The 13855-nt window shown below is 40.2% G+C and overlaps 1 protein-coding gene across 2 annotated transcripts in view; it reads left to right on the top strand.

The window, feature by feature from the left end:
• The window catches only part of WWC1 (WW and C2 domain containing 1), a 59622-nt gene that overhangs the window by 31226 nt on the left and 14541 nt on the right, over nt 1–13855 (top strand). For both annotated transcript variants that reach the window (XM_015875920.2, XM_015875919.2), the window contains exons 8-11: nt 807–880; nt 4690–4932; nt 6271–6360; nt 8676–9214. In XM_015875920.2, coding sequence (XP_015731406.1) covers nt 807–880; nt 4690–4932; nt 6271–6360; nt 8676–9214 — 946 coding nt within the window. The remainder of the gene's footprint in view (nt 1–806; nt 881–4689; nt 4933–6270; nt 6361–8675; nt 9215–13855) is intronic.

Below are 13855 nucleotides of genomic sequence, written 5' to 3'. Positions count from 1 at the left end.
CCTGCTGGTTCCTTGCGCTGTGTGTCTAATTAGAACAACTTAGGTGGAAATAAAGGAAAGAAAGTTTTACTTCATATGTATAGCTTCATGAAACATGAATATTCCCAAAGCTCTTCAGAAGTTATACACTCCTAGACAAGAAAATATTCCGCTGCTAAACTCCAATGAGAACTCTTCCCTTAAGAGTGCGTTCTGCTTTCAGCTTGTGAATGTTAATGAGTAAGAATGATAATATGTGTGCTGATATTTTGATGCCATTAAACATGTGTAGCGAGTGCTACATAAGCCTTCAGTCCCCCTTATGCAACAAGTTATAATTGGCAGCCTTGTGCCAGCCTCAGCAAGAGTTTGAGCAGTGCTTTAAATTCACTGTGTTATGCCGGACATCACAGAAGCCTCTCTTGTGAGCCATTACTTAGATGTATATGTCAGTTTTCAATCAGGGCCTCACATGCAATTAAAGATCTTCAGATCTGGCTGTGGTAAGAAATCACTTGTTTCAAAGACTTAACAGCAAAAGTGAGACTTTATCTAAAACCAAATGTGTAACAGCAGTTTTAAGATTTCAAAACTACTTGTGTGTGCATGGAAGTAGAAACCTGAGATGGATGCAGTAGGAACTCCACTTTGGTGAGTGAGGCAAAAGACCTTCTGAATCTTGTGGACAGTATTTTCCCATTCTGTGATTGGTATAGCTAGATGAATTAGTTTGATAAGAGAAAGCGTAACTTGCAGCATCATCAGTGTCATTAGAAAATGTCAAAATAGGAGTTAGTTACTAATTTACTGATTTTGTTGTGTCTTAGTTTATTACCAGCAGCAGTAACCAGTTGGCTGAGAAAGTAAGATTGCGCCTTCGATATGAAGAAGCAAAGAGAAGGTAATTCTATGGTCTGTTTTACCTGTGAATGTCATTCAGCTTATTTTTAAGTTGTACTTCACTAGGAAAGATGCCACTTAGCAGTATCTCAGGGTTTCAGTATAAATAAACATTCTGAACTTTGAGCTAGGGAGGCAGCAAGTTTTCTGGGCCAACGTTATCGCTTAAGAAATAAATATCCATCCCAGAAATTACTAAGGTGTGACTAATACATCAAGAACTCAGTCTAGCCACACCTGTGGGGACTAAAGTGGCTTTTCTGCCCATTGCCAATGCTTCCCCATTCCAAACAAGGAGGCTGTACTGAAAGGCATCTCCTTACCTTATTCAAAATGTGATGAATGTTTGCATGGCTTCAGGTCAGATAAGAAGAAATGAATATTGCGTTCACACCTTGCATACCAAGACGTGGTTGAATGACTACAGTTTGAGTGCTTGTCTGCTTATCTGTAGAAGTGTAAGCTTTTACTGTTGTTTTCTGATCTAAGATGAATGAAGAACAGACTTTTTAAAATTGTATCTACTTAGAGAACTTCTGCCAAAATTAGACTGTATATTAATTTAGTAGAGATAAGAGCTAATTCAGCTTTTTAGGAGGTCCCTGTATTTTTATGGATCAATGCCACACTTAAATGGAAAAAAAAACATAAAGCAATATTATTTCTGTGGACTTTGGCTGGGCTAGTCCTTGTTGAGAGGTGTAGCCATCAGCTGTAGTGTTTTTGATGTTGACTGCTCTGAAGGGACGTGCCCATTCCAGAACAGTAACTTTAAAGGTGTGAAACAATCAGTACTTGGGATATTTGCAAGGAGGGGAATTTTTTTGTCTAGTTGCTGTTCAGATATAAGGCTGAATGCTGAGGATATTCAGTGTTCTCATCTTAGTATACTGGCACTTGTGATTCATAGCAGCATAAATTTTGATCTGTATCTGTGGTAGTTGTTGAAGAATGTGAGACCAGCCACTATTGACAGAAGCTGAAACTTTTATTTCTGTTACATAGGGAAAGTTTGTCAGAACTGACTGTTTTGCCAAACCAAGATAAACACCTACCGTAAGACTAAAATCATTCTGTGATTTAAGCCAATAAGAATAATAAAATTATTAGTCTTCCAGATGTAACAGAATGTTTCAGTGTTAAAAATTATTTACTCTTAAGCTTTTCTCAGGACTGGTGTTTAATTTACAGTTGTAACATCTTCAGATTGAGATGGAGCACTCTTTGTTTAGCCTGTATCTTTTCCAAGAAGCAAGTGAGTAAAATGAACATGAAGAGAAAATGAATATACTCTTTACAAAGAAATGACATTATGAGGGCAGGGTAATACTTCATTTGAAGTAAAGGAGAACACGTACAACAGCATTGCATTTAAAGGTTTAATATCTCAAGTCTCTCTTAGGCAATTTATGGTTTTTTTTTCCATAGTTAAAAAAAGCATTGAGGAAAGATTGATCTGAAAGGGGATGAATAATTAATGCTGAAATGAAAAGATCTCCATCTGTCAGAGCACTGTGGATTTGGCAAAGTCTTCATTAGGAGCTGCAGAAAGAAACACCATAATTGGTTTTAAGATGAAACAATGCTATGGATATAGTGACTAACAAGGAATCTTCTGCTGCTATGAAAATTAGTGTTTTACGATGTGTTAGCATTTCCCGTCTCCAAAATGGAATATTAAAATGTTTCAAGATCTAAAGGAGAAAGCAGTTTGCTCATACAGATTTTATGAAGGGAGACAAAATGGTAGGAACACCTCTGTCCTATTAGCTCTGCTTTGTCTGGAAAGGTAACACTTAAGGCTTTCAGATCAAGATGAAGTCATATTAGGTAGGTTAGAGCTATCAGACTTTACAGGGTCCTGATGGTTTTGAAAAGAGACAGTAGTAGACACCTTTTACACTATCGTGGACCAGACTAATGCCACAGGACGTAAGGGAGTATTTTTAACTTTTCCAGGCAGAGCAATTTAAAGCACAATTGCATGTTCCCTCATCTACCACAAGGTCCTTTTCTTTCATGGCTTAGTGAAACAATGAGTGCCCTAAAGTAGATCATGTCAAACATGCACAGAAGGAACTAGGGACGACTGCAGTGACTTCTAGGCTAATTGGTTTGGAAACTAATAATAGACTTATGTTGAAATATACGTTAGTGCTGCGTCTCCACGAGAAGGTAGCTACTGCAGCAGTGCCGGAAGGATGGGCGTCATCAGATCCTGTGCAGCTTCAGACATAATATATTAACTCAGCTCTGTATCAGTTGCTCTCTATGCACTGCTTTAATTCCTACAGCATCTAAAATTTCATTTTGGGTGCTGTTTGATTATTGATAACTCTGGACTTTTAAAAAATACGTTCTGTGTTGTCCTAAACTGGAATATTTTAAAGTCACTTGAAGCATCGGAACAATTGTGTGGATATTTCACTCATCAGTTTTTTTGAGTGCATCTTGCACTTAGTTTTTCTGAAGAACTGATCTGGGGCTGTGTGTATTAACATGCACATTTCTGGAGAAGCACGTGCTTCATGTGGTCTCCAAAAGGACTGCAAATGTTGTATTATGCCTATATCATCTAAAGATACCAGCTCTCCCAAAGGGAAAAATAAAAAGCACTTGATATAACAACGAATAAATCACTTAATAACTGAAGTTTTATTCTTGTTTATTCTTGTTCTTTACATTAGTAGCCACACAGAAAAATTACGTAGTGAATTCAGCCCAGCACTGTTGATTTCATTGCAACACAAGGCTAATGTGGCACATCAGTTATGGAGTCCAGACTGAGTCAGGGGACGCTGAAGGGCTGGAGTTTTCAGTCAAACGTCAGTCTGCAAAGCATTTATTTTGTAATGATACGGCCTCATTGGACTAGAATACTGACAAGGAGGGAAAGTGACCATATACAGAGCAGGGTGAAAGCTTGGGGTTAGTGTAACAGAACTGCTAGACGTGGAACTGTATAGAGAACAAATTCCAGTGGAAAAGCCATGTCCATGCAAATGAATGCCAGAAGTGATCAGATTAATGCCAGCCAATCCTCTTAAATTCATATCCCTTCCAAATACACAGAGGAATTCTTGGATTATGAATTAATGCCATTGTTAATTCTTCATTGGAGCACAGTATTACACTTAATCAGGCACTCAAAAATAGAATAGTTCCTAAGAAAACATAGAAATAGTTGGGTTGAATATCTAACAATTATGGACATTTAATTAGAACAAGCAGCCTGCTGTGGAAAATGGGTTGATGGAAAAAAATGAGGCTTCCCTTCAGAAAGGTATTTTCTACTCATCTGCTGTAATGGATGAGGCGGATCAGTGTGGGTTTACCAGCTTGTCTAAATTCAGTGTGGGGAGCATAGAATTCTCTTCAATAAAGCCAAGTTAAGATCTTTTACTTACTGCATGATACTGTCCACACTAATCACTGTGAGGGCATGAAGGCATGGAAGCACCTCTAGAGTGTATCTGACAGCTTTTTGTTTTATGTTTGGTTTGTTGGTTTAGATGCTATTCCCTGACTGATGGAAAGAAACCCCTAGTTAGCTCTAGGCTTACCATTGGAAGTAAATGTGAGTTAAAATCCCACTCTGCGCATCAGCCCCCTGGCAGAGCTGTGTTTGGCAACACCCCCATAAAGGTGGCATAAAGGTGAGATTAGTTGCCCCTGAGCTCAGATTCTTCATTGTTATGGAAGATGTGGTTGGTCAGGGTACACCTTTGTGTGTTTAGGGAGTGATAGCTCAGACATTCCTCCTGGAATAAATACTTGATTTTTAATTTTATTTTTATTTTTTTCCTGCAGAATAGGAAACCTGAAAATACAACTGGCAAAGCTTGACAGTGAGGCCTGGCCTGGTGTGCTGGATTCTGAGCGGGATCGGCTAATATTAATTAATGAGAAGGAGGAGCTCTTAAAAGAAATGCGATTTATTAGCCCCAGAAAATGGGCTCGAGGAGAGGTAGAGAGACTGGAGACGGAGAGAAAGCGCTTAGAGGAAGATCTTCAGGCTGCTAGAGACACTCAAAGCAAAGCTCTAACTGAGAGGTAGGTTGCTGAGTGTAAGACAGAGCTTGCATTGTTGGATGGGGTTAATCGGGAATAAGCAGCACTACCTCCTGGCTGGCTGCTAATAGCACTGTGATCTCAGACTTGAATAAGGCCATTTCTGAAATCATCTTTCAAAAGAAACTGACTGCAGTTGTTAATCCTCCTGTGGGGAGGCCTTGTTTGGCCACCTTCCTTCAAATTGATCCTATGTGAAAAAGTAAGAAATAACTCTAAATAGCTGCTACAGTTGCTCTGCTCTCTGGAGCTTGCAAATGTTGACAGATAAAGGTTCAAACGAGTTTGTTTTGAGCATCCCTGTATGTGATTTCTCTAGGAACTGGTACTTGACAGGACTGTGGGAGTTGCATGGCCTATCCTGTGAATCTGAACTAGCTGAAAGAAATAAGAGTTATCCTCCCTAATTTTGCATGTGTTACAGTAGGAAAGTACACTGAGGATGAATAGTGCATTGGGTGCTTCCTACAGCTGCTTTACTGTCTGGATGTATTAATGTGAACACCTATGACAATGCTATTTTTAGTTGCAGTCTCTTCAGTTAATATGGAATACAAGTATTGCATTCATTTGTCTGTCTCTATTTTCATTTCCTCTACGTGCTTAGTATCTAGACTACACAAACTTTCTACGTAGTCTTTTTATGGTTTTATAATACTGGAAAAATTCTATGAGTCTCAGCTCCAGGATTTTCACCAGCCTGAAAAATCTATGATTGACCAAATGTTTTCCTGCAATGCTGTAAGATGAACACTTTCATCTGTGACTTTCAGGAATATGGTTCTGTTCAATTATGCTGAAGAAATAAGTTGTTTCTTGTGAAGGATTTCGTGCCTGAAAGCCTGTTAAGTTAGAGAGCAACACCTAAGTGCACACTGTGCCTCAAACAGTCCAGGTGTGAAATAAAACCAAGATGTCCTTAAATTCCCTTAATTAATGTAAAGTCATAATGAGGTGATTAGTAACTGAATTGTATAAGCTGTACTGTAAACCAATGGAAGCACTTCTTTATTTGCACAGTAACTGTAAGGCTTGTTGCAAGCAAAATCTGTTAGACTTATTGTGAGGCCCGATCCTAAGAAACACTAATATTATGATGTGTAACTTTCTGTTGTTGTGAATGTTTTTAGGATTGAGTTCTTCATCCTGAGAGTGTGGAAGTTGGTAAGCATCTTTGCATCTAAACTGAATTCTGTCCTACTTTACATTGTACACGGTTGTTAACTTTGGTAGGATTTCACTGGAGGAACAGAACTTCCCTTTACTCTTCATTTGAAATTTTAAGTGCTGTTTTAGATCATCTTTTTTCTTTCCTCTTAGACTGAAGTTGAGTAGCAAAAGAAATCAGCTAGTCCGAGAACTGGAAGAAACGACACGACTGGTTGCGATGCTGCACACCCAGCTGAAGAGGTATGTAGCCTCTTACAGAAGTTTTAGGTTCTTTAACTGCGCGTGGTGTAACTGCCCTTTCTCTGCTTCATCTCCCAGCTGAGTGATCTGAAAGACCTCTTACTTGCAGTAAGTAGTTGCCTAAAATGCCTAGGATTCCCATGTAGTCAATGGAAAGAGGAAGACTGAGGATTATCTGTCCCACCTGATTTAGATAGGCATTTAGAATGCGATAAGTGTCTTTGTGATGGTGCTTCTGACAACAAAGTGAGTTCCAACAATCCCTTTTATTTCTGACGTGGGACGCTTAGGTGGCCAAGACTAGGAATGATTTTTTTGGCAAATTTTTTGATCTATTTTCTTAGTAGTATATATGTTAGTATATATGTTAAGACAGCTCAATATCAACAAAGCTAGTGTAATGTGTCTTAGAAATGTAAATACATGTTATTGTGTTAAGTTTTCAAGTATACTGTTGCTTGCTACATAGGCAATATATTGTGTTATCCCTAAATGTGCTGTGGTTAATGTGGTACACAGAAATATTTCTGTAATCTTAATGCAGTCTGCTTATTCAGGTTGTAGTTTTTGGAAGCAAGAGAATTACTCTTTTCAGAGACAAATGCATGCCTGTAAGTCATAAAGTTAAATCTTCCTAAGTGGCAACTGTGTCGTTAGCCTTTTGAAAGAGTGTTCGGCGGGGTTTTTCTTTGGTTGAGGTTTTTCCTATTTGTACTGAATTTATTCTGTTTGTAGCTTCTGTTCCACTTGGATTCTGTTTCATGTTATGAAGATGATACCGAAAAAGACTGGAAAAAAATCATAGTGCAAGACTGATTTGTAAATAAGCCACCATGGAGAATAGCTATCTGTGATGTTCTTGTGCAGTGGAGCTGCATCATTTTGGTTTCTTCTAGCTGATCAGGGATCTTTTGAGGTGACCAAGAAGCATGTGAAACTAATTTTTTCCTAACTATGTTCTCAGTGTTCTTGGCATGCTCCTTCATAAGAATAAGCCTTTGCTATTAACCCTATAATACAAAATGTCTGCCATTCAAAGGTATGCGCAAAGTGAAGTTGAGCCCAGTTGGTTGATGAGGTGGACAAGGTTAATTTAGAACAAAGCGAAACAAAAAGCCCCACTCCATTTTGGTAGAAAAATACTGAAGAGCTCTAGATTCAGTAGCCCTTAGCAGATGTACGTACATTGCTAAAATGCGGAAGTGCTTATCGCATCTCAAGTGTTTCACCCAGAAAGGCTTTTTTTATCAAAAGTGGTGCAGTGCATCTATGTTGTACAAAGGAAGATGTTCTGTGCCAAAATTATACTGGATTTTTTCTCTTGTAAGGTCATAGGCATAATATTATGATAAAGCTTCTAGCTTGTTCCCATAAATAATGCATTATTAGGCTTATTAACATCCTCACTGTTTTTCCGCGAGACAACTTAAGCCTAAGCCACTTGTACATATACAGAGGTTTTTTTAATGGCTAATCCATATCTAAAGCAACAATTAAGAGCTTCTTAAACAGTCAGCAGTAAGCAATGTATTTATTATCTGAAGCAGCAGAATTGATTGAAACGGAATTTCTAAGGAGGGTTTACATAGTACCAGTGGTCTAAGCACTTGCTCAAAACTAATTTTACTGTTAGTTATATTTTTAAAAATAATTAATGAGGACTAATTTCATAGTTCAGCCTCAACTCTTACCTTTGTTCTTATGGCCCCAGAGTCCATGTAGCAGCCTTTCACGTAGGTAAATCTTTCCAGTGTTCTGGAAGCTGCTGCATGTTATGTGGGCCACATGTCAGAAGACAAGTTCCATGCAGTTGGTATTGTCCTTTTGAGCTGAGTTCCACGAATGAGGTGAATGGAAATTTTCTTCTGTATGGATAGATGGATGCAATAACTTGATCTGCTTGCATGACCTTGCTTTTTTATTTTTATTTTTGTTATTTTATTTTATTCTGTGTGTGTGTGGTGGTCTTTGGAGATTAACAGCTACCACAGATTTTTCCGTACAGAAATGGAGAATGTTATCACTAATTTCTGATTGCTTCAATACTGTTTTAGTATTGCTTTGGCTGAACAGGAATTCTTAGGAGAATGGTAATGATGAGTTCACATATGTGTATGAACTCTATTAAAAAGTGGCCTAACTTTTCCACTGGGTAGACTATAGTTCTAGACTGGGAGATAGATGGAGCTAATGCATATGGCCTGAGCTGGCAAAGCAAAATGCACTGTCTGCGCTTGAAGACTTGGTGGTATTTTAGTGTCTATTTCAGAAATCAAGAAATACAACATAACTGTTTTCTGACTTGTCTCCTTCAGTCTTTCTGCCAGCATGCTTTCCCTGTCCTCGAGTAGCAGTCCTGGCTCACTGGCATCAAGCAGAGGATCTCTTGCCACCTCCAGCCAGGATTCGTCCACCTCTGCCAGCTTCACTGACCTCTACAGTGAGCACATGGAGCAGTTGGAGCAGCTGGACTCAGATTATCAAAACAAGATTGACTTGCTCTTGGAAGGAGCCACTGGATTTAGACCATCAGGCTGTATTACCACTATTCATGAAAATGAAGTAGCAAAAACTCACAAAGCAGATACCACCAGTCGCATACAGGCTTTGAGATCACTGTCTGGTACTCCAAAATCCATGACATCACTATCTCCAAGGTCATCTCTCTCTTCTCCATCCCCACCTTGTTCTCCACTGGTGATAGACCCACTCCTTACTGGTGATGCTTTTTCAAGCCATATGGATTTTGATGATACAGATATAAGTGCAAATCTTTCAGAACTCACCCTAAATGTCGAGAGTGGCAATTGTAGACTGGAAGAGCCTAGAGCCGGAGATAAACATCTGGGTCAAGGTATGATAACAAAATGTTTTTGTGTGCATGTATGGGTTTATTTTAATATAGTTTAGAAGGCATTAAGAAGCAAGTATTGCTAAAGCTGTCACTCACTGTGATATCTGTGTTGTATTCCTGTGTATATCCTGCTTGGGAGAGAGGCTTGGTATTTTTATTTCGCACAAAATCACCAGTGATTTGATTATTCATCCAGAAGACCGTTTTTAGTGACTTGTATGTATACAGTAATATAAATTACAGTAGTGGGATGTCTGGATTAATTAGGCACTTAACTACGCAGAGTGTGGTCTACTGTGTTAGGTCTGACATTAGGAGGCATGTAATGCTATATTGATGAAAATGGGTGAGATGTGAGGATGACTTGGAAGGCCATTCAGCTTAACAGTGGACAAATGATAATCAAAATCCTACCGTCACTTCAATGTGTGTGACAGCTCGCTCTGGATTCCAGTAAATCAGTGGCAGTGAATTCATTAATGTTAGCTGAGCAGACGTGTCAAGGCTGTGCTCAAGTTTCTGCTGTTTTGAGGGGGTGGTCTCTTAGCAACAAAAGCGTGTTTAGGTTGTAAGCATGATAAAATAAGACATTTAAAGAGTGTGAATGTTCCAATGCATACATATGGCTCATATGTGGGTGGGAAATATTCATCCCTTTTTTAGAGTGATGGCCCCACTGTGGTGGAGGGAAGCAGGAAGTGGCAGTTCACGCCATGAGCTGGGGCCTGTCTGAAGCTGATGTCTTGGCAGTAAGGTTAAACCCAATGGAAACAGCTCCAAGAGCTGGAGTTTTGAGTGTAGCACAGAAGAGCTTTAAGGCAGTGTGAACTCCTTGGCTGTAGATGTATGAAGGTGCAATTCAGTTTTTTCAGTTTTGCACAGGATTATTAAAAAAAAAAAAAAGCCTATGTGAATAAAGGGAACTAGTGCTGTTATCATTTCCTTCTGTCCTGGTTGTCATTAGAAAAGCTGGTGCTATTTAAAATAGAGTAAAAGACATGAGTGCAGAGCTCCCCCTTTAAGTTACTGTTTTCCTATGAGCAAGACATAGTATGGGTTTGAGCAGGAAACAGTAATTACTCCTATTAGAACAGGACGCTGATTAGTTCTAACCTTTTTAGCTCTTCAAGATTTGTCAAGGCTGTTGAAGTGAAAGCTAAGGTGTTAAGCAGATTAAGCGATTATTACTGTTACCCAGTCAGCAGACAAAATAATCACCATAAGTAGTTTATTTCAGGGCAATAATGAGACGAGATTTTACTCCTCAGGCATTTTGAGAGCAGTTCGGTGTAACACCCGAAATGAGGTGGCTGCAGCTGTGTGGGTTAGTCCGTGCCCTCATGGCAAAAGCATGCTCACATGTTCTTGTTAAGAAGAGCTGAACAGTATAGATCTGAAAGATTTGCTTTTGTTTTCTCTTAAAAAGGAAAAAAAATCCCTGCTGCTTCTGAGGCTAAACTAAGGTTTCTTCTACTACCCGAGTGACAGCTGAGTGGTTTAGGTGAAACTAAGAGCAAAACTTGGAATTTGGTGGTATCCATCATTCTTGCAGAAAATGGCATGGATGTGAGGACAGTCCAAAGCATGTATTTTCAAGTCCTTGTTATGGTGTGTCAGTGAGAGCCCATGAAAGAAGAAGTGGCAAGAAAAGAAAGCTTAGAATTAATAAATGAAATATATTAAAATTAAAAAAAAAGAGCTGAGGAAAAAACATAGCAAGTGTTACCAGCCACTGTGTTTAAGCCACAAAATGTTTAAGTGGTTTACAGGAAAATGTATGTGGGGGAGGATAGGAAGGATGGATGCATAATATTATTTTTGGGAAACCCCTTCATCTTTATTCAGGTTTACACTTCTGCATTCTGATATCTATATGCCCACTGTATTTTTGGTGTTTGTGCATCCTCTCTATTCCCAGTTTTGTTACGGGGATAAGGATGCATTGGGATTCGGCCAGTTGCTTTCATTTTAAATTCACCTTTGCCAAATGAGATGCAACAGGTTCCATTTGAACTCTTCTGAGGCCTTTTCCTGTGGGATTTCATGTATCTTGGAGCTGAGGGCTGGAGCTGAAGCATCACGCAGTGAAGCTCTCTGCTTCTGAGATGCTCCAACTGTCATGGTGGTACCCATCAGCTTTACCCATCAGCTTTCTGCACTATAACCTGTGCCATGGGCTCCTGCCCCGGGTGAAGGTGTCACAAAAAGATACCAGAAAACAGCAAAAATAAAAAAACAGAGGCCTCCAATAGTAGTAGGCTTAAGCTTCCTTAATTGCGAAGCTAGCAAGAAAAAATGGACTGGAAAAGAAGTGTTTGCAAACTGGATCTGCGACATGTCCAAGGATCAGAAGCATGCATTGGAGAACTGAGAGGATTCGTTCACTCCCCTTGACCACAAGATACTCAGGTGGAGTTATCAAAAGCAAAGGCTTTGTGGGTTGAAGTGATTAAATGGCAGTGGTAATCAAAGGAGAAAAAGAGCTTAAGCATGTGGAGACAGATTTGCAGCGTTCTACTTAATAAAGAAGCTTAATATGAAAAGATTCCTTGACTGGCATTTCAGGGAGCAATGCACAAACCTCCAACAACTAGAAAGCAGGGGAGGAACCAGGGAAGAAAGGGCACAGAGCAGTGGGGAAGGAAGAGGAAACACTCCTTGCCTCTCACATACCTGGGGCCAGGGTGTGGGGAGAGCAAGGGACTGGGCCCTCCCATATGGTGTGAGAGGGAACGGGTATAATTGAGTGCCAGTGTGAAACATCTCCACTACTTTCTGTTAATGATTGATCTGGTGTGTTATGGATGACAAAGTTTATTCATGTGGTTTGACCTCTGGGGAAAAGGTCTGGATATTAATTTCTGTCCAGCAGTTCTGTGGGCATGCTGGGGAAAAAGAAAAAAACATCCTTCGGTGGTACTGACAACAGGAAAGGAAGAGTTGGCCTAAATTACTTACACACGTGAGCAACATTTTGGTGTTACCTGTAGCACCCTCTACTGATAATTGTAGAACAAGTCTTTTTATCAGCCTACAATCCTGTGTCCAGTTTGCACACTTCTCACGCTGGTGTGTTTCAAATCTATTTTTAATTATGGGATTTTATGTTGCTGTGTGTAAGATTAAAAAAAAAAAAAAAAATCTGCTTGTTAATAAAACATGAGACAGAAACAATAGGTTGATTCAAGGTCCTCATAAGTGATCAATTTGTAAAGACAAAAATCCCACAGCAGTGTGTCCCCACACCTCTGCTTTGGAGTTTGTTGCTCTCCATGTGACAATATGATGCATCCTCACCTACCCAGCAGATGTTCCAGGGCCCTGCCAGTGTTGGAGGGAGATGAGCTGGATGTGCCGCAGTGCTTGTTAGCTACTCTGGGACACCCAGTTCCCAGACCTATGGCTGAAGCTTCTATCTGCAAAATTTGCCAGAATTCTGAGTGTGCATCATTCCCTGTTTTGTAACACAAGAATTGGAATAGAATAGTTGTTAGAAGGAACCTACCAAAGATCATTGAGACCAACTGCATGACTTCTCCAGAGCTAACCAAGTGCTAAAGGATATTAATGAAGATATTGTCCAAACGCCTCTTGAATACTGATGGTGCGAGACATCAGCCTGCACTCCAGGAAGCCCGTTCCAGTGCTTTACTGTCCTTGCTGCATAGAAATTTTTCCTCGTGTCCAGTCTGACCCTAACCTGGCACAGCTCTGTGCCATTTCTGTGCATCCTGTCTGTGGTTCCCATACAGCAGAGACCAGCACCACCTCCTTAACATCCATATGCAAAACTTTTTGCTTTCCCTCTCTCCATTTCTTTTCTGTCTTCCCTGTGTTTCTGTGTCTGCTACCTCGAGTCCTGTAGCTTTTCTCCCCATGTGTATCTAAATAACGTCATCTTTCCAAACTTGTATGCTGTCTTTTGTATGCTAACTTAGTCGATCCAGGGATATGGGAATGCATTTCCTTGCATTTCCCCCCTCCTTAGTTACAAGCTAAACGTGGTGTAAGCTCTCCAGGTAGGATATACCCCTCAAATGATCCCTTCCTGGCCAGAGCTGACATGGCAGTATTTGTCTTCCTTGCTTTTGTCTGTGATGGTAGGACAGAAGGGTTAGTATCTGCTCAAAGCTCACTTGCCCTGAGAGAAGGAGAAGCTCTTTTGTTGGTTATTGATGTGTAACTTTTTTTGGAGTTTAGAAGCTCTGTCTTCTCTCCTGTCCTCTTCTCCTGCATACCTCCTTGCCTTTCAAATGCTCTGAAGCCCCTCATGTGAGGACTTGTATCCCCAGAGGTACCTGGGGCAGCTGTGGTACTGCAGCCAGCACAGTGCAGCTTCCACCTGTGGGCACTCTGCTGCAGGACCCAGGTATTAAATGGGCATTGACAGTGCAGCTCCTGCTCTCCTTGCTGCCACGTGCTGTTCCTCTGAGCTCAAGGCTGTGAGCTATCCAGGTCAGCCTGGCACTATCCATAAGTGCTAAACCTGCTCTGGCTGGTGAGCACAGGTCTCCCTGCCTTTGTGCTGTTCGTGTTCAGAAATGTGCTATTGTTTGCCAGAAGGGAGGTGGGAAAAAAATGTAATTTGAGGAGAGAGAGAAGATAAAGTTGTTTCTGATCCCGACTGTTCATTTTCATTAA

This window comes from Coturnix japonica, chromosome 13 (genome assembly GCF_001577835.2).
Source record: "Coturnix japonica isolate 7356 chromosome 13, Coturnix japonica 2.1, whole genome shotgun sequence".
Lineage (NCBI taxonomy): Eukaryota > Metazoa > Chordata > Aves > Galliformes > Phasianidae > Coturnix > Coturnix japonica.
Note: the sequence above shows the minus strand (reverse complement) of the source record. Positions and strands in the feature narration are given on the sequence as shown.